The 26,133-nt window shown below is 39.2% G+C and overlaps 1 protein-coding gene across 1 annotated transcript; it reads left to right on the forward strand.

Moving 5' to 3' along the window:
• Positions 1-284: 284 nt before the first annotated feature.
• LOC118784649 (diacylglycerol O-acyltransferase 1-like) lies at positions 285-25,586 on the forward strand. The gene is made up of 17 exons (XM_036539006.1): positions 285-675; positions 4,106-4,193; positions 14,654-14,694; positions 15,292-15,377; positions 16,249-16,301; positions 16,795-16,900; positions 19,085-19,213; positions 20,113-20,184; positions 20,282-20,385; positions 20,862-20,900; positions 21,017-21,058; positions 21,170-21,214; positions 21,559-21,671; positions 23,809-23,874; positions 24,126-24,213; positions 24,930-24,992; positions 25,087-25,586. Exons 1-17 carry the CDS (start codon positions 455-457, stop codon positions 25,237-25,239), a joined length of 1,509 nt encoding a protein of 502 aa, XP_036394899.1. The 5' UTR covers positions 285-454; the 3' UTR covers positions 25,240-25,586.
• Positions 25,587-26,133: the final 547 nt, after the last annotated feature.

Below are 26,133 nucleotides of genomic sequence, written 5' to 3' on the forward strand. Positions count from 1 at the left end.
TTAAGGTGATTCAGTATATACATAGGCTATTTATGTGCATGTTTTCTGTTAGGCTATATCATGTTTTTTTGTCCTTATTAATCAGTGAAGACATACTGAGGGCACTGTGAAAGCTGATGGTTGTCATTTCTGTCGGTATACTTTTAGCACACTTAAAAAAAAAAACAGTAAGATAGCTAACGTAGCTCTCTACAATCCTTCACGAGACAGCCAACCGTTGCGACAAAACGGTTAGACTTAAAACTTCAAATCCCAGAATTCGATGTTTCGAAGGTACAGTAAATACACGTTGGATGAAGGCATGCACCAGTATCGCTGTGCTGCTGCGTGTACGATACCCATTTGACAGTAAAGGTTTCGAGCAGACGGTTTAACATAAATTGCTGAGGTGAGGTTGTCTTAGCTTTTGTAACACTTTAATCGTTACGAAAAGGATTAATGTATCTACAAGAATATGGGAGACAAGTTCGAGAGAGGCCCCGTCACTCGCAGAAGAAGAAGCACAATCGCCGGAGCAGCGGCTGCTGCTTTGAAACAAGCGAATGGAAAGTCTACAGCTGGTAAAAGTATTGATGAAGTGAACCCAGACTGCAACAGCAAGTCATATGAAAATGTACAGGACGCGGCGAAGAGGGAGAGAGTGAAACATGAGAGCCAATACTATAGTAAACTGAGGTAAGGCGTGACAAGCAGCCCTACCGTGGATATGTGTGTTGATATGGAGCTATTAGCTAGATAATTAATGGATAGTCATCACAGCCTTTTTGCAGGAGCGTGTAAGTTTGCCTGCTAACGTTAGCTTTCATTAACATGAACACGAACGGCCAAAAGGAACCTTAACGTTACATTAACTAACTTTGGATCAGTCGAAGTTAGAAGTCTTGTTTAACCTTTGATGTAGATACGTTACTGCGCGTAGCTCATACTTGACGTTAAGGTATGTTAATATGAATGGTCATTTGGGTTAACCTTACAGTAAAGTTGGCTAAAAGTTGATTAGCTGATATCCAATATGAACGAAGCGGATTTGTAATGTTAATGTTGTGTCTGACTACGAACACAGCTGCAGTGACATTGCCCCATCGCTAAGATTTCGGAATTAACGTCAGCCACCTAGCTGACGTAGGCACGTAGATAATAGTTGCCCGCTATAATAGCTAATCAGATCGCAGTACATTAGCCACCTGTATACGTGATTGTTGTTATAAAACTTATTTAACTGTGAAATAGAACACTTCAGGGCCTTGTATAACTAATGCAATGTAAACGAACTTAACTTAAACTCCACCTTATATGTTACCCTAAGTGTCATGCACCTACAGTACTGTCAACAACTACATCTACGGTGCATTGTTTGAAAGTGACCGTTGGAGGTTGGGGAACCTTGAAGATTGTGTAAACTTTTGGATCGCTTGCATAAAGTTCTCTTGTTAATCTATTCAAAGTATGCTGGTTAATGACTTTTGTAAACCGCATCTTGAGACTGAAATAGCTAAAATAGCGGAATTAGGACAAATGTGTCAAGATCGTTTTGAATATTTGCTGTGGGTAAATTTGTTTCAACAATTATTTCGCAACAACAGAAATGTTGTTATTGCGAGACATGGTGTGATTGTGTAACACGATCAGAGCTGTGTAAACTCAAATCTTACAGGAAGTAAAAAGTAATTACTGCAAAGTACAGTTCCTTCATTCACGTGATGGCCAAACTGTTAATATGAAAGTAATAAAAAGTTGCCTAATGGGCTGCTGAATTTTCCTGATAGTCTCAGTCACACTGTTGACTCTCCATGAAATGACAGTTTCGTTTGACAGGCAGCTTGTGTGTGTCGGTGACTGTCTGTCTGCCGGCCGTCAACATAGAAAGTGACAGCGTTTCATTGACAAAAACAGAGACGAAAGACCAGGCTAAAATCAAACAAATTGGCCACCTGTGAACAATGCTCCAATATACACAAATCTACTAATCGCTTAAATCTGATCGAATTTCCCCGTGTTCTTGGCTTGGCTTTATTAACAATCATTAGCCTGATAATATCAGTAATTATACAGGAGTAATCGCAGGCACTTGACGCTGGCAACGTGCTGATAATTCTGACCTACAAACCACTATGCAAAGACGGCAGATAAGTTTTTCAAGAGGTAATAGATACGGCATTACAAGAGCAACAGGTGTAACGAAACTAATTTGTATTCTGATTTAAATGAAATTTGATTACATTATTTGTTTAACTATTATTGATTAACAATAAATAATATTATTCACATACAATTAATAATGTATCGTAAAGCATTTAATGAACATTTACTTGAAGTAGGCCTAATCAAGTAACATCACCTGATATACTCTTCACTTTTGATTTCCCTTTTCGTTTGGTAAAACATACAATAAATGGACTTTCCATGAGTGATTTTAGTTTTTGTTGCTTAACTTTTATATATAAAGGCTATAAAGCCTGAAGGGAAATGAGGACTTCTATAAATATGCAGCCTCCATTGGAGCTGAGGTTAAGCAGTTATAGACCTTTAATGTTTTTGTTTTCCAGCTTCCCATTTTCACTATGCCCACTTCCTGTCTTCTTGACAGAGGTGGATAGGAAGGTCTTTGACAGCCATGTTGAGTCTGTGCTGTGAAACCTGTTCTGGTAGGCGTGTCTATGGTGTTGCTTGCGAAAGGTGGGACCTTAAACCTGGATCCAGAACAAATAGAATATGTAAGGTGTCTGACATCACCAAGACCTTCTGTAACATTACCACTGTTACCTTTCCACTGAATACATGTTTCTTAGGGTGTGAGATTGAGATCATTATCAATAAAAGGGAATTCTGGTGAAGTTTAATCAGATGTTAAACAGATTGTAGAATCTTTAACATATTAAACTATTTCATATTGTGAATAGGGATGTATCTACTCTATTAATCAATCGACTGTCAGCCACGAGCCCATGTTTTTACAACAAAATCTAACCATCGACACACTTCAAAAAACAGGATAAAAGAGAACAGTGTTATTGGACGATATTCGAGGAGGGCTATCACATTGAGCTAGCAAAAAGGTTATCTCTGTTGGCTAAAATGCAGGGAAGTTAATGTTGTCTAGCTAGCTATCTTAGTTGAATTGAGTTTGCTATGAAGTATGCTAACGTTAACATCAGTGAAGTGTTATGAAATTTAGGTAACGTGTCAGAATGCACATTAGGTGAATTATGAAGACTTGCATAAGAAAAGGCTAGGCTTTTAAATAGGCCTATTCATTATTTTGAGGAAATGCCTCATTTTGCAGCTGTGTTATGAATTTTAGGTCACAAATGGGATTGGGAAATTGATCCAAAATCAGTGATAAAAGGTGAGCTGTATGTATGGTGTCTGTGTGCAGACATAAAGAAAAACTGGTGGCAATTGACTGTCTGTTTTACATGAAAGCAAAGACAGCAAAGAACAGACTATTTGGATACATTACATTACTGGCATTACTGCATCGGTTACGTTTTTTTCTTAACCTTTTTTTTTTGTTTTTTAAAATTTATCCATTTAGACAGCTTGCTGTTTACTGAGGCAATTTGGGGTTAAGTTCCTTGCCCAGGGGTACAGCAGGACTGCTTTAGCAGGGAATCAAAGCAGCAACCTTTTGGTTACAAGTCCTGCTCCTTAATCACTACACTACACTACACTGCCACCCCAAATGTATAATTAATGAATGTCATGACCTGTTTTTTTTTTTATCTTTTTAAACTTTTTTTAAAGATTTGTTTAGAAATCCCAGCAGGATCAGAGTTAGTGTTTTTGTTTCACCCTACTGCCCCGCAGTCATTCTCCATCTCTGTGTTCCCTTGGAGTGGTGGTCAAAGGACTGACTTTGTAGCAGCTTCTGTCCACTGTTTTTCTATATTTCCAGTTTTTAATATCTCAGGAAATAATGTATGAAAAAGACTGAATTTTTGTTTTTATTTCTGGACATAGAGACCTTATAGCAAGCATCATAAGCTGAGTGATCTGTTGTTGTCCTACAGAGAAGTGAGTGATGTTGAACAATGCCCATTCTAATCATTAGTTATTTTCATCCTCTCTCTGTTGGTATACTTATTTTCTGTATTTCTGCTCTCAGTTGTCACAAGCAGCAGGAGTCCTTGCTCAGCTCTGCCAGTGGCTACAGCAACTACAGAGGGATCCTCAATTGGTGTGTTGTCATGCTGGTGAGTACTGCACTGCCCGCTGTGAAGCTTTGAACTCTGGCTGGCTCACAAGGGCAGAGTTCAGAAGGTCATAGACCGGTTTGACACTTGAGGGGTCCTGTGGCAATATTTTTGTTCACATGGAATCTTAAAATGATGGTCTGAAAAGGGCTATTCAGTCCTGGTCCTGAAGAGTCTCAGTGAAAGCATGGCTACTCGTTCCTGGAGGGTTGCAGTGTCTGCAAGGCTATACAGTCTTTGTCCTGGAGGGTCACTTTGTCTGGAGGCCACCTGGTTAAACCATTTTCCAGTTGTGCCAAGTCTACTCAGCTTCATTCATGTTGCTCAGTACAGACGGAACAAAAAGATACTCTATTATGTCAAGATAGTCAGCACCTACAGTTCCTTCTATCTAAGAGGTTCCAGTGCTCTCTGAATACCCTCCAAACACTGGCAGAAACAGAATTTTCAGTGTGGACAATGGTGAGCTGGCTGTTTGGTCTACTTGGCTACAGATTTACACTTGCATCTTGTTGGTATCCTGTTGCCTTTCATTCAAAATAATCTATGCCAATATGTCAACATGCTTAAGAGGCACCTACATTTGGAATTTTTATGGATTTTTTTTGCTTAGCATATTGTCATCATTGCTTACAGTTGCTGTGTTGTCCATTTTTTCATTGTTTAATTGAAGCAGTTAATTTAAAAAAGCTGTAACATGTGCATGTGTGTCCTTATAGAAAACAAAACCTTTGGCATGTGACTATTGAGAGGGGAAAGTATACTCATATTTCTTGCTCTGCAGCTGGCAGTGTTGTTGCATTTTTTCACCATTTAAGACTTGCATTTCATGTAACAGACCATTACAGAACTTAAAAGCTTCACTGCATCTCGCTGTCATTTCTCCAAGTGCAGACTAACCTTAGTCAAAACATACACTGATACAACAAAACCACAAGCACCTTTTAATATTTATTTATTCATTCAGCCATTGCTGATATCCTGAGAACTGCAAGACCACCAACAACATGGCCACAGTGCAGCAGACTACAGTAGCTGCTTGTGGTATGCAGATAATATCCAGCGATTATCCTAACATACCAGGTTGGAACAGAATAATGTCCATGCATGTATTGTTAACATTCCATAGCGTCCTACTGATGTTTGTTGAATGTGCAGTGCAGAAATTGCCACCATGCTTCAGTCAGGTGAGGGCTATTTGTTGGGGGTGGCTGAGGTGAGTCACCTCTCCTCATTGTAAAATGCTTTGAGATATCTGAAACCCCTTCTCAAGTCCAAGTCCTGGTTCAGACAGTGCACAGAAGCCCTTAGCTATATTTAGGAAGAGTTTTCTTTTGTTTTGTTTTGAAATCAGTGTACACCCAATACATACTGTACATCTGTGACTGACACGGAACCTTCATGTGATGGGTCTAAGCTAATGACAGCTGAATACGTGTAGGATGTTTTGTGCAGGAATAATTTCATTTTAAACGAGAGGCATACTTTCACTGCAGCTACGTGAACAGAGAAGCATTTTGTATGCAGGCAGAGGCAATGGGCCACAGTGAAAGAGAGGAAAAACAGATTCCTGCAGACTCACTGATAAAAATAACTGATTGTAAAAGGTGTGAAAAAAGCAGACATGTTGGGTACATGTTGTGTCAGGAATTGGGTCATTGAAAGAATCTGAGTAATGTGAAAAACTTCTTAGGAAATAAGCACCCTTTAATTCCAGAGTTTTTTTTTCTCTGCTACAACAAGATTGTCTTTTCTCAATTGATAAACTAAACTTTATTTACAGGCTTTTAAATAGTTTTTTTCTGCCTAAATCCCATGATTGTGAAAATCTAGCTACTTAACAAGCAGTGAAACAGAAAAACTGAAACAGAACATTAACATAGAGTCCTGCAATGGGGCAGGATTCTCATGAGACCCAGAGAATTTCATTCTAAAATGAGCAAAATACTATTTTATTGAAATAGCCTATAGCTAATAAATGATCACGGTCACGCTAAAATAATGTTTGCTGGAACATACTTTTAACACAGCCAGTACTGTGTTAACAAAAGTCCCACAACGGTTGTCACATAGTCACTTTTCTGTCACTGGCTTTACAACCGAGTCATGGCTGAAATGAGTGTCAACCGAGAGAAAGTGTAGTAACTAAACAGTCATAACAATGAGCAAAGTCCAGCAACTGTAAGACATTTTCAATTGTTGTTGATGGAAATGGAAACATATAGAAATTTTCATATGTCAGCAACAAATGTTCTAAAATGCTATGCACTATTCTAAAGGGCCATGCTAAACTGTGTTTAAACAAGCTAATTACAACAAGTTACCTGATTTCATCAAAACCGCGGTGACCAAAAATATGTGGATCTTGGCTGCACGGATATTTCAGCCGTACAAAGTGGTGTCTGATGATGGCTTCATGGGGCTCACACTAAAGTGTTGCCTTTTGTGTTTTGTTTATTTTCAGGTTAGAAAATTAAAAGGAAATTTAAGCAAAGAACTCACCTCCTTATAATATTTAGGATTTCAGAGCATTTTGTAGTGGTACACTTTTATATAATTGCTTAATTTCAAGCACAGAAGACACTGCAGACATACATATATACATCATTTTGATTTAATGAGCTAATTTCTTTCTGCCCGAAGAATACAGATTATTTAGTAGGACAGTTGCTAGTAATTTCATAAATGTGTGGTTATTATTGTGGGGTATATGGAATATTGTCACAGGAAGAGTAGTAAATCAGTTAAAAATATTGTGGGGTAGGGCGGGAGTGATTGAGGCTGTAGGCAGAGGTGAAGTGGGCAAAGACAAGAATTTAGTGGGAGCATGTAGGCATAGACCTCTCTTAAACGAAAGGTATTAACTTGATTTCCCTTACTTTGGTACGTCAGTGCTCATTCCCATCATTGTGAGGACAATACATAGGTTTTACTCATTCTCGAGTATGAGCACATTATGCCATCCATTTTTCTGTCAGCACCAGAGGAACATTGCATACTGTACTGCATATGTTGATACTGTAATCATACATTATTATAAGTGATAAAATCCAGTTTTAGGACTAATATATGGAAACCCCTTCATTAATTCAATGCATTGCAGATGGTCACTTTGCAGAGGTTAAAAAACAGAGTACAGAGTATTTACCAAACTCATTTTCTGTGGAAATTTATGTGAAACGGTAAGTGTATACATATGGTGGCATTAGCTTGGAACAGGAGGGTTCTGAAGTTGTCTTTTCATAGATTCAGGCATTGCAGATGGTCACGTTGGTTAAAAACCTATCAAACATAAACTGTATTTTTTTTGTCTGCTTTGGGAATTATCAATACAAAGGTAGGTATTATGCATATTGTGGCATTAGATTTGAGCTCAGGGGTCAAGAACAGGTCAGGTGTATGTGGGGCTCAAACTTGTTTGTTGTGATGTTGGATCTTAAGCCTGAAATTTCACTTACCTGGATTTATATAAACAATACACAGAAAAACATACTTCCAGTGCTTATAAATGGAAAACCATCTTTTCATCATATCCAGCCAGGATCACACTGCATCCACTAGGCTAATACACTGTAGCCAGCAGCCACAGCATTGAATCAGGCAGGAGAGGCATAAGAGCAGTGAGTAAGGTTCTGGAAGAGAAGTTCATGCTGACGCATTCTCCTCACTGCTGGTGTGTACATCTCCCATACAGATATAGCACTTCAGTTTAAACTCCTACCAAACACAAGTCAAAACAATCATTTTAAATAACTTGCCATTTTGTTTCTGAGTTTGTGGTATTTTGTGCCCAATGTAAAATTATGGAGAAGTAGGCCCAATGACCTATGACCTGGACATCTCAAGGATACTGCCATTAGTTGACATCTCAAGGATAGTTTTGCATGCCTTTGCATAGGTGCCGCAGGTTTTATTTAGAGGTCAGCGTGTTCAAAAAGTGCTTGTTTCCTAAAATTGATGTGATTAGTTGTTTTTAATGCAGCGATTACTATAGACTCGTTTCCATGAGTATACTGAATTTTCCTGTGGTCAGTAGTGACAATAAGCTTACTTCATTTTAAACACTGATTGGCATGACTCCTTGTCATCAACTTTAGGGTCTTTCCTACATTTTGCACATGTAGTGCATACTACCTCAGTGCTGCCATGTCAGGTAGTGTGCAAGGTCTGGGTGTAAATCACAGATTGCACATTTTTTGCCTAATGCTTTCAATATTGTTGTACTTATATAAAAGCATTATTTTTCAGTCTTGAGAGAAACATGTGTTTGCTGTCTTAGTTTTTGCATGGTTGTTTTAATGATTTTCAGAATGTTTTCCTTTTAAGGTGCTGAAGAGGCATCTGAGATTCGGGTAGTTCAGTTACATTCATAGATTTTTGGATGTTCTGGTGCAGTGTTCCTGATTTGAAGGATATTTTAAACTATCTTTGTCCTGACTGCATTCCTTAACTCTTTTAATTCCGTGGATTACTATCAGGGCTGTGATGACCTTGCTTCATAGTTAGCGTATTCAATTAGTCTTTGAAGTTGGAATGAGTATGAGAAAACAGCAGGATATCCTAACTCCGAGACTTACAAAGAGCTGAAATGAATCTCTTTTTTTCCTTTAAGCAGGGCTCTGTTATTAAGTTCAAGAATGTTTTGATCATACTCAAGTAAATTTGATTCAAGGAGTTTAGCCCAGCACAGTGGAATTATGAACTATAATTACTGTATGTTTGTAAGAAATAACAAGTGTCGGGAGATGTCTAAAAATAAACACTCTGCAACAGTAGGGCTCTGAATTCAAATCGAATCTGGAGCGCCGCCAGCATATAGTCGTCTTCAAAGACACTGAGAACAAATTTCAATTTTTAAAGCTGGTATTAATCCAGTCTTTGAAACAAGCTCATTTTGCCAGCTGAATAGTTTTTTATTTTTTCACATTTTCTGAACCTTCATCATATTCCCACAGAACACACAGAATTCTTTGTGTGCTGTAATGAGAAATTACAAACCTAAGTGGAAAATTGCCAGTGAGGAAAAAGAGAACAGACCCAAAAGCTATCGAAGGCTATCGTGCACAGTGATGTTTCCTATTTTAGTTCTCAAGACCACATCTATATTAGTTGCACAGTAATAGCATAGCCTCAGCAAATAATGTAGACTCTTAGAGCACCAGCAGTGTAAACAAGGACAGAAGTGCCTATTAAGACATTTCATAAATCTTTAATATTGCCTGTTTTGCAGGTGAAGTATATAGTATGCAGTTGCTCTGTAATTGAGGCTAGCTTCCATGAGGGGGAGAGGTAGGTCCCAGGGGCCATTACAGCAGCATTCCCGCGGTAAGCTTGAGCGGGCGTAATCGTCTGGGAAGATCCAGCTGTGTGGTGCTGATTGGCACCTAACGGAACGAACAAGGGCTGCCTTTACAAGTGCACAGGGAAATTGAGTTTGCAGGAATTGGGACGTGGAGATAGAAGTTTTTATGCCGAACCCGCTGCACTGCAGTCTGAAAGTTGCTAAGAATCCAAGAGGGATGCATAATCTCAACCCATTCTCCCACACTAGTAACTTAGGCTGACTTTCCCCTTCCCAGTGCCTTACCTCAAAATGCCACCTTTGTGCACCAACATTTCACCAAACCCTTTTTATGCTTAAGCAGTCTGAGTACTCCTTCTTAAATATTTTGAAAAGATCAACATATGCTTGGTTTGGAATGGGTATGACCTCTTTTATCTGATGGTAACCGCACTGTAGCCTCAGTTGTCTGAGGTTTTGTAAACAAGCCATCATCTGTTATTGTACAGACCTGCTGCCAGGTTGATGAGTGGTGACATGTTAGCGCCTCATCACTTTTATTAGGTTACTGTAAAAAGTCAATGTCATCTGAAGATTGCATTTGGGGAGAAAAAGCAATAGATAGCACATGTTTTCCTTCAATGTGGTGCCTGAAATTAGAATAGTTTTAGTTTCAGATATTGAAAGAGTTATTTTGGAGGTGTCCTTCAGCAAGGTCATTTGGTATCCTTAGGCGAATCCACAATAATGATTTTCTTGTTTACTGTAGCTGGTTGTAGCTTTGATGAAGGGACATTCCAAAGCAAAATACCCTCCTCTCTTCACCAAATACTGTTCAATCTGTATCAATGCAGAAGCCAGTTTGAAATGCAACACAGAAAGACAGGGGCTTGAATCACATGTTGGACACTGCTGTTTTACCTTTGCCCTGTTGGGTAAACATAATTCACTGAACTAAATGGTATAACTGCAATGGACATACATTGTAGCCCATGTCCTAGATAAAGGGTGCCTTCTAAGCAGAATGAGATGGGGGAAATCATTTTAATTGCAAAGTTTTGGAACTTGCCTTTTCAGCATTATTCAGGTGCAGGTGTGGTATTTTTCACAGAGGTGACATTTGGGGCAGCAGTGTAGAAGAGTGGTAAGGAGTAGGGCTCATAACCAAAAGGTTACTGGTTCAGTTCCCTGCTGAAGCACTGGTGCTGCCCCCCAGGGGAAGGTACCTAACCCAGAATTGCCTCAGTAAATATCCAGCTGTATAAATGGATAGTATGGAAAAATTGTAACCTATGTATTTTGCTCTGGATAAGACCATCTGCTAAATGACAGTGACAGGTTGGTTAGCCTATATAATTTCTTTGTTTGTTTGGCAAAGACTCCTACCTAAGGTAGGTACCTTACCTGTAGGACTTTGCAGAGTGTAGTTCAAATGCATCAAGCACCAACAACACATCTATTCATAGAAAAGCTATTCTCTGAATTCCCTGTATCAGCACAGAACATAGAAAATACCATTTCCAAACAAGTATACCAACTGCAGTGAATCAACTCATAATTCACAACCCTTCCTAAGGAATGTAGCTAAGCTAGCAAATCGGTTTACACAGTAAATGGTACCCCTGAGGTAACGTGGAACTTCCCCTGTTTAAACACTGGAACAGTGAGGCACAAAGCCTGGGTCTTTTCTCTGGCAGATTTTCTCTGACTGTGGAGGTGTAGAAAGACCTGTGTTTTGAAAGTGTTCGCTTTTCTTTCACTAGGGAGCAGCATTCCTCTGCCGATATACATTTTCAGCAAAACAAAAAAAATGACGCAAAGTTACCAAAAATAGTATTTTTTTTTTAAACAGATGGTCATTTTACAATTTGATATACACTATATGGACCGAAGTATTTGGCCACACCTGTTTTTCAGGGTTTGGGCTAGGCCCCTTATCTCCAGTGAAGGGCAATCTTAATGCTTAATGCAGCATACCAAGACATTTTGGACACTGCTATGCTTCCAACTTTGTGGCAACAGTTTGGGGAAGGCCCTTTTCTATTCCAACATGACTGTGCCCCAGTGCACAAAGCAAGGACTATAAAGACATGGTTTGATGAGTTGGGTGTGGAAGAACTTGACTGGCCCGCACAGAGCCCTAACCTCAACCCCATCGAGCACCTTTGGGATGAACTGGAATGGAGATTGCGAGCCAGGCCTTCTCGTCCAACATCAGTGCCTGACCTCATAAATGCTTTACAGAATGAATCGGCACAAATTCCTACAGAAACACTCCAAAATCTTGTGGAAAACCTTCCAAGAAGAGTGGAAGCTGTTATAGCTGCAAAAGGGGGACCAACTCCATATTAAAGTATATGTATTTGAATGCAATGTCATTACAATGTAATGGTCAGGCGTCCGAATACTTTTGTCCATATAGTGTATTTTGTGCGTAAATTCTTCTCTTCGCTGTGTTTACTGTTTGTTTCGACTGCTTACTCATAGCCATGCCCTGTTTGTTTATGGACTGTGCATTGCCATTGTGTTGTGTCCAGTTGTGTCCCGCCCCCTCCCTTTCCGTTCACATTTTAAGCATTAGTGTTTCCATAAAACTCAGTTTACTGTGCTTGTATTTTATTTTACCTACCTGTGTACTTCTTTGTTGTCTTTCACTGTTTCAAACATCAAACATTTCAAATGCTTTGAGAATGTAGTTGAAAGGCACTTTCATACTCAAAAGCTCATAATTATTGTCTTCCTCATCCTCACGAGTGAACAGTACACAAAGCCTGCCCTTCTAGGTGTGCTTAGGGCTGTTTTGCAAATGCAAAACTGCATTGCAAAAGGCTAACAAGCCATAAAAGTCAGCACGGCTGTGTTGATCATACAGGGTAGTTGGCTGATTTTAACAATGCAGTTATTTTGCCAGATGAATTGACATCACTCACATTTGCTCTACCAACAACTGCTGATCCACTGTCACATCCCTCAGAACACTTAAACATGTCTTTTTTTTAATATCCATGGCATGACAACAGAATGTGATGTTATCCGCTTTACTCACAACATAACAATAATCTTACAGTGGTCACTATAAACTGTATGTAGTAACTGTAAAGAGTGAAAACAAAATTTTTCAGCTCTTTTGACCTTTAATATCAAGATACTACATTTTCTGTCTTCATAACTCTGTCATTCCTCATTGAAAACATGACTTCTCAGTTCTCAGTGTTCTCAGTTCCTTCCTTTGCATTCCGTAGGCAAGTGGCCCCTGCTTTAACCTCACAGTGTTGTCCTGGAAACCCTGTCATAATCCACATTGTTAGGGAAATAAATATTGCTTTCCCAAAGACACAATGCTATAAGCAGTGATTTCATTCCTAAACATGGACTAGAATTCACATTTTTAATAGAAAAGATGAAGTTAATATCAGAATGAAAATTCATAAGATACTAATACTCCATGAAGGTTTGTACATTTCACTATATATACACATGAAGTACAGTATAAACAATGGTTCAGGAATAAAAGGACACGGGACAGCAAGATGCTTTGAACAGGTGTTTAGCTACAGGAAGATAAAGACAGGGGACTCACTCAAAGGATAAAATGAAGCTCTCTCACATGAGTTCACTAAATGAAGACATCAGACTGAAATAATAAAGACAACACAATGAAGTCAAAGACTGCAACAGTAATTCAAATGGTTGAGAAATGGTTGAACTTATTGATTCCTTGAAATACCTGGGATTAACCACCTACAAAATTCCTGGAGCTTTGGGAAATGGACTGCTTTTCTGTGAAATCTGTTTTTTTATATATATTCTTTTTTATGTGTGTAAAGGTACAGGCATCATATTGCAGTAGTGATATTAACAATAAAAATGTAATAAAAGTAAAGTTAATCATAAACAGACTAGATATAATGATAATACTAAAAGGAGAAAAGAAAGAAAAAAATATTAAATACATTATACAAATAGGATATACATATTCACTCACATCAATGAAATATATCCATATTTCTACACATATATGCATTTTAGTATTGACAAGTTTGTTCCCTTACATTGTTCCTGTTCGTGGTTGCATTAATTTACTTTCATTTTTGTACTTAGGCCTCTTCATAGATCATTCATGTTTTTAGTAATTGCTTATGTTCCATATAGTCCTTTTTCTGGGTTCCAAGATATTTCTTTTCCAAGTAACCTCCATCCTTTATAGTTAGAGTTTTACAGATATTTCCCCATCTTTTTCTGTTAAATTTAGGAAGCCCCTGTTCCTGTGTCCTAAAGCCACTCTGTGACTATGGCAGTATTGGTTATTTTTGTATGCTTTCTTTTTCTTACTGAAAAACCACCCAGGTTGTGTGGAACTTCTTAAGCTTAATGATCTGGGTATCCAGCATAAAGCCTGTATTATCGCTGCTGATTTGCAGTACTGGCTGTGCCATTGTTTTGAAAAACTGCCTTTGGGTCATAGGGACCACTGCTCGTGCTGCAAAAAAGTGTATTTCAGGAGGAGTTTCCTCCCAGTGGCTGCAAACCATCTGTATGAAATATGAAAGTGCTTCAGATTTTTTTTTTCCCTTTTGCTCAGTAAGACCAAGACAATGCAGGAGAACATAGTTGAGACGTTCTGTTGGGACAGTATACTAAAGTGCATTTTATCACTTGCTGTCTTATTATTGTTTGAGCTACCATTTGGAAATAATATCCACACTCGAGGACTGCAAAATAATGGTATCTTCACTTTTTTGGAGACTTTTGATACCTTTTGAACGGCATCACATTACAAGCCAGTTAGTCACCATTCTACCTTTTGGTGGGTTACATTCAGTGGACAGAACCGCTGATGAGAAATCAGTATGTTGCACAATCTGACCCATGCATATAGGGAAAGCTTATGCAGACTTTTCACCTGTTCAATGGTTAAAGTATTCAGTGCTGAGAGAAATTCTTTAGGCAAATGATGGAAAAAGAGACATGTTTTCTAAGCAGTGGTGCACAGACCCCTATCCCACACGTTGTCTCCAGCCATGCAACATATAGACTATGAAAATAAAGGAATTACATGAAGATAATGATGTTAGGTGGCCAAAAAAGTTGTAGAAACTCTATTCTTTCAGAAAGTCTGCATTGTTGAATTACCCTGACGATGAATAATGTATTTTACCGATCGCTCTCTGTGTTGCAGGTCTTGGGCAATGCACGCCTTTTCCTTGAGAACCTCCTGAAGTAAGTGTGCGGCAACCTTCAGATTTCTTTGCTGTAGGAGACAGTCCAAGGGAACACAGAGGGAATGTAGTGTCACTGAAATTCGCACTGGTCCCCACCTTTAAAAGAGATGAGATTCACACTGTCTTTATGGCTAGGGAGAAAGGAAGGTAAAATATTACTTCTACTCATGCAGACTGTGGATAAACTGGTGAACTGATGCAAGGAATATCAAGTCATCAACATTAAACCAAAAGCAGCTTATATTGCATCATAAATTATACCATGTAGCATTTTGTAATTTGTCTCACATTGATTTACTTGTCAGTGAGTCTTGTTTGACAGGAAGAAATTTAGACTCAGGTTTTAGTGAGCGGAGCAGTGCAATAGCTCCCAGGAGGGGAAGACCATATGGTGTAAGGCACGACACTCCTCATTCAAAGCCTGTTACAGCTCCCAGATGCCTCCAATCTGAGTATCCTCTCTTTTTGTGTGTATGAGGCAGGGCTATCCTATTCCTTTTCTGATGTGATGCTCAAAGAATCATCAGTCTTGAATGAAACATTGTTGAATCTCACTTTCTTGAATGAATAGTACTTTCCTTCCCTCTCTCATCAGATATGGTATACTGGTGGACCCCATCCAGGTGATTTCACTGTTCTTGAAGGACCCTTACAGCTGGCCTGCGGCTTGCCTGATCATTGGTACATCCTCCATACAGCTTTCTCCCTGTCAGCTTCTCCTTATATCATGTAGCAGAATATTCTGCAGGTTTTCAGGAAGGTTGTTACTTGCTGCAATGCTGCCGCTGTCTCCAGAGAGAAGTCTCCATGGCCTACTTTAAGGATGCACCGCATTAAGGAGAGAAGGCAGGCAGTTTTCACATGTGGGTTTAGTAGGCAGTGACCTCACAGGTTAAAGCACCAGGCTTATTTGCAGTGCAGATTCTTTATCTAGATTGTCTATAGTGGCCGATGCAGTGCAGCAAATCACATTTGTGATTATTAGGGGAAAGGTTGATCTTGCTGGGTAACCCTTGTACTGTGTGTAATAGAAGGTTAGTATATGGATGAGGCTAAAAGATGCCATGTGTGCTACAATGGAGAGGTTCCGCCGGTGACAGGCGGTCCAGGTCACACATATGCTGTGTTCATGGGGGCTCATTCCTGGTTGGCTTAGAGCCGATGGCAGCAGGTTTGTCTTTACATGGGCAGCAGGTTGGTCTCTCATGGTGAAGTAAATCCAGCTAACACTGTATCCATGGAAAGGAAAGAACGCTTTATTCAGTAGTGTTTAAACAGCAGTTAGAGCACTGGGCTCTGGGTCTGTTATTTTGTTGTAATTCTGGGTGGGACGCTGTATTACTTATGCACTTTTGAATAAGGCATTACCTGATTAAAAGTCAAAGCTATGGAAATGGGACACAAAGTGCTAACAATAGGAGCATATGGTACATTTGCACACTATTGTGTAGTTGCATGCTGAGTTAAGGAGTAAAATTAACATTTTGAGGGGTCATGGGATTGAAAATCAGCACCTCCATTCAGTCATCACTCTTTATTTTGTCTTTTTCAGTTTCAAATGTGTTTATACTGGTGGCTTTACACACAGAGAGAAGGCTATCCATGGTGAGTGAAAAGATCAATATGTATTATCATATAGAGTTTATGCTTATGTCACAATGCTTCTTCTTCTTCTTGTTATGTAATTTTTTTCCTGTTACTAAACCACTGCAACCCAACCCAATTATTGTCCTTACAACCACTAAACTCATGCAGTAGGGAGGGGTTGGGCGAATGCAGTCCTCTACCAATTTTGTTATAGGGGTGTAAGGCTTAACCTGTTCTTGAAACGTTTGTCTTCACTGTTTGAGCCACGTTTTTTTTTTTTTTTTAATCAATGCAAATGATGTCTTTAAGTCAATCGCAAGCTATTCTTTGGGGGGAAAAATCTGACATTTTTTCAAATTATAGCGTCACCCCGATAAGCCTTTTTAAGTCATATTGTCACTGCTTTGAAAGTATCTACTGAAGGTGATGGTGGTCTGTGTTCTGCTTCACTTCCATATGACTATGGATAGAGTCATATGATTATTTTTCTGGGGTAATACTCTCCTCACAGGGCACCTTCAGTGAGCGGTTTGGGGCTTTTGTTCACTTTGTCAACCTGTCGACCGTCCTGTGCTTCCCAATGTCCACAGTCCTGATGGTGGACTCTATGACACCAGGTGAGCCTGCATCCCCCTGCTGGTCACTCTCAGGAATGACAAACAGTGTTTCTGTCTTTTCCAGATGGAAAATGTCAAAGCATGCCAAAACAGAATGAAAACACTAAATGAATAATCCACATTCAAAATGAAAAAGACAAATGCAAAACCCACAATGTATTGCAGAAAGTTCAATTGGAAACAAACATGAATTTATATTACTACCACATTGATCTGAACATCAAATCTAAGAAATATGTTCTTGTGTCATTTGTCTTTGTCTGGGCACCTAGAAAGCTTGCAGTCTTACTATGATAGCTAATGGACAAGACCTGTTTTTGGATCCATTTCACCATATTGGTGTAGCTGCAGTCCAGGAGTACAATGATCAGTAGATTGGCTAGTAAAATGTTTACATCAATGGCCCAGACCTTCCTGTGCCCTATTCCCATCCTATAACCTTAAAGTGGCAACAGCTGCAACAGGTAGAAGTTTAATTTAAACTGTAATTATTATGTGATAGAAATGGGGGAAAGTTGAAATGCATATAAACATACAACACATGACAGAAAATGGCTTAACATTGCAAGGCTTTTTTAAAATTATTTCACCCATTTTAAAAGCAACACCGAAGAGATGATCAAATATTTGCATATGCAAATATTTGACCTTGAGATCACTACTCAGTTGCTTGGATCAGTATTCAGATGCTTTTTTTAATATACAGTATAAAAAAGAGAAAAATCATATCTTTCTTTTAGTTTGGTCTATGTACTCAATTTTCATGAAAGAGATTCTAACAACCCAAAGTGAAACAAAATTATGTGTTGATAATATTAATTTTCCTGTTGAGTGTGAATTAATTATTTACACAGAAACAACTGGAGTCCTTGGAGGAAAAATATAGGTTTGATTAGTTTAATTTTTGATATCGGGACCATGGAATATCGGAATATCACTTAAAAATGCAAATGCTAACTGTGTTTTAAATTGCCTGATATTTTGATAATTTGAAGTGGGGCACCCCGGTCCCGTTGGGTTACTGTACGTACTGTAGCAAACCACCCCAACATTACTGTACCTTTTTTGAATGCGCGCGTGTGTGTGCCTCTTCCTCATCTGTCATCACCGTGGGAGGTGACAGAGATGCACCATCTGTCCGCTGTGCCACACGCAGGGGCCGCTGTTTAGACATCAAGGTCAGGGGGAGAGCGCCACGGCTGCTGGTCCTGGCATTGCCGCCCATCAATGTCTCAATGGCGATGCCATCCATCAGAGCCCCTGCGGGGACCAACCCCATACACCATATGGGCGCTATTGATAAAGCAGCAGCGCTCCATCTCAGCGAACCGAGCGGCGCGCCAAGTTTCACCACTTTACTTTGTGCCCTTTTGAGCTTTAGGTTTGCGTGTCTGTGCCTTCTTTCACATTTCCTTCTCACAAAAAGAGGGAAGGAGCCTACAAGATAGGGCTTTGGCTAGCACAGCAAGGAACACTTGATAAAAGTCCAAGTTTTTTTCGGACATAAAAGTAATATCTGATTCCTGAATATGTTGAGAGGTTAAATGAAGGTTTTTCTATACAGTGTTTTGTATGCATTGCAGTAATGTCGAATTCTTTGTTAGGTTTTCAGATGACATGATTGTGCAAGATTGTTCGAGTATAGCCTGCTGTTAATTGTAGTCATATGTTTAATTATAATTAGTTATAGGTATAATTAAATGCTTAGGGTTGGACTATTACAAGAATTTTATGAAAGGTCCTTTCACATGCAGACAGAGAATTTTTTAATTCAAACTTCTGGTTTTGATAGTTCTGATCTTTTTCAAATAACAAATAAGTGTTGTGGGAACTGTGTTTGTAATAATTAATATGAGCTGTTTATGTAACATAATTTTGTAATATATTTGCAAATCTGGACTATCTGTATCAACTATTTCTGCAAGTTACTTGTTTCAGTTCCCAAATTACAGTTAATTAATGAAGCCTAATACATGTCTGTATTACTGTTTTGTTAAGTGGGGAGTGCAAATGAATGCAAATAACTTATTGAAACACCTTTACTTGCATCCTTCTGTTAGAAAAGATTTTCAACAGCCTGAAATTAAACCGAAACCTACTGGCATCAGATTCAAATGAAATGTTACTGCAAATTTTAATTGACTCCACTCCTCTCCCCCCACCCTTTTTTCTCCTCACCTACAGTGGGAGGAGTGTTTGCCTTGGGGGTGTACACCATCCTCTTCCTTAAACTGTTCTCCTACAGAGACGTGAACAAGTGGTGCAGAGAGATCAGATACACGAAAGCTCGCTCCCTCCTCAGATCCCTTTCATGTAAGCTCTTGTACATGGTCCAGTTCACTATGGTGCTGTGGTCAATCTACTGTTGTTACCAAAAACTCAGTAAACAACATTTCACATCAATCAATCAAGTGCTCTGATATAGTGCCATTTGAAATTAAAGCGCTTTGTAAGATAAGAGGAGATTAGTCTCCATTTACCTGGCCTGTGTGTTTACACATGAATCAGATTAATTTCTGCTGTTACCTACTTTACAGTGGAGGCATGCAATACAGTGGTTAAAGAATTTGTCTTATAACTATAAGGTTCGAGGTTCACATCTTAGGTGGTAATTCACTGCTAAAGCACCTCTGAGTAAAGTGTTCAGTAAATGTCCAGCTGTATATAAATAATAGAATGTAAAGTGTCAATGGTGAACGTCACTCTGTATGAGGGCATCTTTTAAGGAAATAAATAATGCAACATAATAGTCTCTCACTGAGCTATTGCAGGGCCTGTGTGTTTCACAAAACTGACGGAGAAGTACAGACTGAATATGGTTAAGGAATTATTTCTGAGACCTGAGTTTCACCTGCACTTAAGTGTTCTCCTGGGCATTTACTGAGGAAAAAGGTTTTACCTTGTGTCACACACACACACCCACACATGCACGCTCTTTACATTAATTACACTTGTAAATGCGTACTGCATTGCCATCTGCTGGTGTGAAGTCTCTTAGTGCAACTTAGGGAACACACTGCACAGGGCCATTATAGCAAGGCTTTTTTTGCAGAGGGTAGATATAGCAGAATTCTCCTCAAAGTATTGACCCATTATCAGTTTCATCTTTTCTTCATATATTGGGTGGGGTTAAAATTAGCGATGGTTTAGGATGGTCAGGTTTTGGGGTAGCAGCATTCCTCCCTGAACCTTGGAATAACTTTCTCTCACAGACCCCGCAGTTCAGAGGTCAAGTGGAGCAGTACAGGCCCCGGTGACCTACCCAGGGAACCTCACTCACAGGGGTGAGTACTAAAAACCACAAAAAAACCATGATTTTTGCCATTTTCTGAGACAATCACAACTGTCTCCCTCCCCTCATTTGCATCCATTTCTTTTCAGATTTGTACTACTTCATCTTTGCCCCTACCCTCTGCTATGAACTGAACTTTCCCCGGTCTCCTCGGATACGCAAACGTTTCCTACTAAGAAGGCTTTTTGAGATGGTAGGTTTCAGGCGATGATCACGCAATCAAATTCATCTGTAATGTGTCTCCGTGGTGGCATTGTGTATATGAGCACACAGGTTCTACAGTATAATGCTACAGTACGTCTGTTATACATGTAGTTTGAATATGGCTTAGTTGTCGTACTAGCAGCTGTTGAGTTCAGCTCAGTGAGACAGTGACATGATAACAGTATGTACATATGTGACTCTGGGATGGGTGTCTGCCAATCAACTAAATAATCAAAATGTGGGCTTCACATTTGGAACTTTAGTCTGGGGGAACATCTGGCCCCTTCTAAGTACTAGAATCTGTGCTTGGAGACAAACTTCAAACTTTTGTCATTAAATTAACTTTTTGTCCCATCATAGATCCACCCCTCAACAGTTTCCATTTTCACCTCCCATATACATTTGCTTGTTCACAGATTGTCAGATAGTTGTCTTATGTTTGTCAAATCATTTTTTTTATTTCAGCTTTTTTTCATACAGTTAATGGTTGGATTAGTACAGCAGGTATGTTACATTTTTATGTTCAGATTTATTTTTTTACCGCATGCTTTTTCAGTATCAAAACTTGGTCATGGTTCTCATCCTGAGTTGCTTCATTCATATAATGCTTTTTTTTCTAGTGGATGGTGCCCTCCATTCAGAATTCAATGAAGACATTTCAGGTAAAGTTTTACTTTCTTACTTTGATTGTTGATTGTCACATGCAAAATAGCACTCTTTAATCGCAGTTTTGCTATATATACATATGTATTTTTTTGCTCTTATACATTTAGGATATGGACTACTCCAGAATGATCGAACGCCTCCTAAAACTTGCTGTAAGTTCAGAGAGATTGAGAGAAAAATGCAAGAAGCACAAGATAGCAAATCTTGTAATAATATATCATCATAGATTGGAACATGACAGATGTTGCAGTATTATGAATACAAGTTCCGCAATGGTTGTAGATGAGCTTCTGCTCTTAAGAAACATTGTGAGGTGGCGGTGTTTTTCCTGTATGATCATTTCAACCACTTTGTGGTTGTATTAGTACCATTATCCAGCTTCCACTTGTGTTACATGCTGTTTTGTTCTTACTGCTCTCATGACATGTATAATGTATTCATACAGTCTAAAGGCATTAGGGTTTTTTATCCCATTCTCCCCCTCTACCCCCAACAGGTGCCCAATCACTTAATCTGGCTGATCTTTTTCTATTGGTTTTTCCACTCCTCCTTGAACTTCATAGCTGAGCTCATGCAGTTTGGAGACAGGGAGTTCTACAGAGACTGGTGGTATGTGGAAATCCTTCCTATTCCCTTATGTTTGACGATTCTATGTAATATGATGAACATGAATTTAGAAAAATGGCACATAGAGTGGTTCTCTCATAGAAAACTTTAAGATTCTTTTTCATTTAAATCACTTGAAATCCATTTGCAGAAATTTATGGAGGAATTAGTTTGCAGAGGGTGTACAAGGTTAAATAAGTATAGAATCCAGAAGCGTGACTTGAAAACTGGATTATATGAGAGAGAAACGCTTTCAGTGTCCTGAGTCTTCCACAATGAAATCTGCTGAAGGAGTTTGCGAAAAACACAGGGGAGTAAAGCAGGATGATTCGACATGGCTTTTTTTTTTTTTAGCTGTTGCTATGATAAGCTGAACTTTTTCAAAGCATGCTCTAAGAGTAATTTCCACTTAGAAAGAATTCCCAGCCTTAGGGTGATGCTCAACACACTGAATTTAGTACCGGAATGAACAAGAGAAAAAAGTTTCAGAAGTTTTAGAAATGATCCAATTTATTGCTATGTATGTAGTAGTCATTAGTTTCTGTAATGATATGTGTGTAGATGTTGGGTAGTAAATTTTTAAAGTGTGTATAACTGCAGGAATGACCTGTGAAATGCTTTTGGGTGCCACAGCGGTTACCAATATCATCAACAGATGTTAGAATTTATTTATTTTGTTTATTTTCTGTTGACACCTGGGCAAGCATCAGAGCACTGTTGGTTTGTACACATGTTACCTTGTAAGTATGTTGCACCCGTTTCTTATGCCAGACCCTGCTTATGAAGGAGAGGTGTCATGACTGAATTGTCATACCTTCTTTCCAGTTGAAGATGATAAGTTTAAACAGTGATTTTTGTTTTCAGTCAAATATGTTTTATGTAGTAGTCACAACCTTCAGTAAATCAGCATCCAAACTAGAAAGCCCTTCTTGAGCTCTGCAACTGTGGTTCACCTGCTTGGACAGACTCAGTCACATTTGATCTTGGGGGCAGAAGTAGGTTGTAGCCTAGGCCGCGTTTTATGTTATGGCCATAATATCAGGTCTGCGGAACCTTACCACTGAGACCCAAACAGTGAAATCATTGTTATGTATAAACAGAATACTGATATACTAACAAGTTTTTCTTGACATGACTCTTAATACATATAAGTAATCAGAGAGCTTCCTTTAAAACAGTTTTGTTTTGAGCTTTAAGTTTTAAGCTTAAGTTTGTTCATTGTAATAATAAACTCTGGCTGGTTGTAAGGCTGGCTTCTTCAGATGGGAGGAGGGTTAGCTTCTTGGCTCACGGCACACAGTTTGCGATGCACAGTCACGTATGTAAGGACCGAAAGCACAGTATACATAAAATATATCAAGTTGTCATTTTTGACAGGAATTTGCCTTTAACAATGGAAGCACCTTGTGCGTTAGCGCTTCGTCTCAATGCAGCTGAATTCCTTCAGTTTATCTGGCACAGAATATCAGGGGAAACAGACTATCTGGGTAATAAATCCTTCCCTGACCAGTCTTGTCTTGCTGCTCAAAGAAAGACATTTTTGCAATAAGTTTGAAGTAGATAATTGGCCTGGAGGGGAACTGATAAGCAAACTTCATTAAAAGGCATCAGCTGTGCCATAAATCTGGAAGGAACACTGCATTGCAACATTACATGCATTTTAATTTTGAAGATGTATGCCTTGGCTGAGTGTATCTGTTGAGGTAATGACTGCAGATGAGAAAAGCTTGGCCTGTGTGGTTTAATTTCTCAGCATGCTATACTTCATAGTTATGTACAGTTACATTACAATATTGGCATTTAGCAGACACTCTTATCCAGGATGACTTACATAGGTTACAATGTTTTACATGTCACCCATTTATACATCTGGATATTTACTGAGGCAATTCTGGGTTAAATACCTTACCTAGGGGTACAACAGCAGTGCCCCAACGGGGAATTGAGCCGGCAACCTTTCGTTTACAAGTCCTGCTCCTTACTATGCTACACTGCCGCCCGTACATTGTACATACATACACTGTACACCCAGTTACAATGAAGCCCCCTCCCATCCCTTACAAAGACACACACAGTGAGAGGGCCACCTGTTTTTGCTCCATAGCAACAATAAATAATATTGATGCCTGTTTTTTTGCAGGAACTCTGAGACCGTCACATACTTCTGGCAGAACTGGAACATCCCGGTACACAAGTGGTGCCTCCGGTGAGAGAACTGGGCCCCCTCCCTATCCAGTGCAGACATAGAAGCACTGTGCAGATGAGCGAAGTGTTACTCATTAGCATGCTCAGATCTCCCCAGGTTATGTGGGTGTATACTTGTTCTTTAGTGTATTTCAGGAAGACCGGTCTGAAGGTAATGGAAGTGTAACCCATTTATTTTGTCAGTTTTAAATCTCAGACAAATGTTTGCTAACCACATGTTTTTTTCCTTTGTTGGGCATTTTCTCTCTGAAGCCATTTTTACAAGCCAATGCTGAAGAGAGGAGTTAGCAAGTGGGTGGGGCAGACAGCTGTGTTCCTGGCCTCAGCCTTTTTTCATGAGGTGAGCTTACAGAGACTACCCCCTACAGGGTGAATTTTTTTCCAGTATTATTAACGTTTGCCTGAAGTAAATCGCCTCACAGGCAAAAAAAATGAAAAAATGGTTGTTTCTCCCAGATTTCATTTGAATGTAACTACATGTTTTTACAGTGTTCTGCTTGCTAATAAACCATGTAATACCCTGTGGCCCTTGGAGTGTCATGTGAGAGTACAGAATGTGTATACATACATGATACAGATGTTATGATAGCTTGAGCTATGATAGCTATGAAGCTTTGTCTCTGCTAAGGAACTAGGCCTGTAACCTGAAGGTTGCTGGTTTGATTCCCTGGTGGGACACTGGTGTAGTGCTTGTAATTGATTTGCTTAAGTAAATGTCCAGTCTCAATGTCCTCCAAGATAATAATACCAGTAATAAGAGGGTTGACTCCGCCAGCGGGTTCTTGCTCTTTGACGTTAACCTTCACAGAGGCCCGCTTCGGCTCAGCTGTGTTCTGACATGCTCTGACTAATGACACCCAGGAGATGCCTCGCCCTTGCTCACGCTGTCGGGTGTGTGTCACACTGGAGAATGGATTATTTACACTGACAAAGTCACCCACCACAGACGTGACAAACCTTTACTTATTTATAGTTTCTGTTTCTCAGTGTGTCTGCATGTTGGGGCCTACCCGTTCATACACTAGAAACACCTCATTTCTTGGTTGTATCTTGCAGTACCTGGTCAGCGTTCCATTGAAGATGTTACGGCCATGGGCATTCATGGGCATGATGGCTCAGGTCAGAACAGGTTAAAACTGCATCCTCGTTAGATTGTTTCTTTTTATGTTGGCTTAGTTGTTTGGCCATTGAACCCATTGAACTGTCATTTCAGCTTCCTCTGGCCTGGTTCGTGGGCCGATTTCTCAGGGGTAACTACGGCAACGCAGCAGTGTGGATCTCGCTCATCATTGGCCAGCCCATTGCAGTGCTGATGTATGTCCACGACTACTACATTCTCCACTTCGAGGGGGAGCTGCCAAGCTGACCAAGGGTAGCCTAAATGACTCAGCCAAACGATAACAGAAAACAGCTCCGTCATTTTAACAAGGGAAAGAATGGTACAAAGTCATGGTTTAAATGAGATTTACTTTCTATAAAATAAAAAAAACTTTGAATTATTTTTTTTAATGCTACAATAGGTTATGGTTATGGTGTACCCTTCAGAAATAAGCCATCCAGAGAAAGGATACAGTATATACAGGATCTGAAATGGTCACATCAACCTCATCTTTGCTTAAGCATTTCACTTAACTTCAATTTTGGCCAACCAAAGTAAGACTTAATATTTACATTTGCCTTATTCATTCAACTAACTCTCTTGTAGCTTTACTTTCCTGCAGTTTAATAAGATCAAATGCTTGCATATCTGCTAGTCATAGTGAGAAATATAAAAACATTCTTTAAAATGTGTTTGAGACAGTTTAGATCATTTATTTGATCACATTCTTATCCTATCTATATTCCTTTTCCCATTCATTTTTTTTACTTGTTTTTGACTTACATCAGTTGATATTAAGGTCATCCATCAAATCCTTTCCAGATAATTCACAGATCAGATTACTGAATTACAAACAAGACACTGAAAAAACTGCACTACATGGACAGCATCCACACTGGCTGTGTCATGCTCCATTCCAGAACCTTGCTGCACTGTAATGACCAAAATATATTGGCTAGCGTAGATATTTATTTCCTCTGAAAATACTTTATGGGAGAGAAATTTGTACTGTAAAAGTGTTGAAGTATTTATTTTTCTACTTCCAAGATGCATTATTGCACTTTCTACCTTCTCCATTTCATTTAAAACCTAATGCCAATAATTCTGTGTGCCTGTAAATTGGTGATATTTTTACAAACAAAGGTTTCCATGTTAAGCCAT

This window comes from Megalops cyprinoides, chromosome 10, assembly GCF_013368585.1.
Source record: "Megalops cyprinoides isolate fMegCyp1 chromosome 10, fMegCyp1.pri, whole genome shotgun sequence".
Classification (NCBI taxonomy): Eukaryota; Metazoa; Chordata; class Actinopteri; order Elopiformes; family Megalopidae; genus Megalops; species Megalops cyprinoides.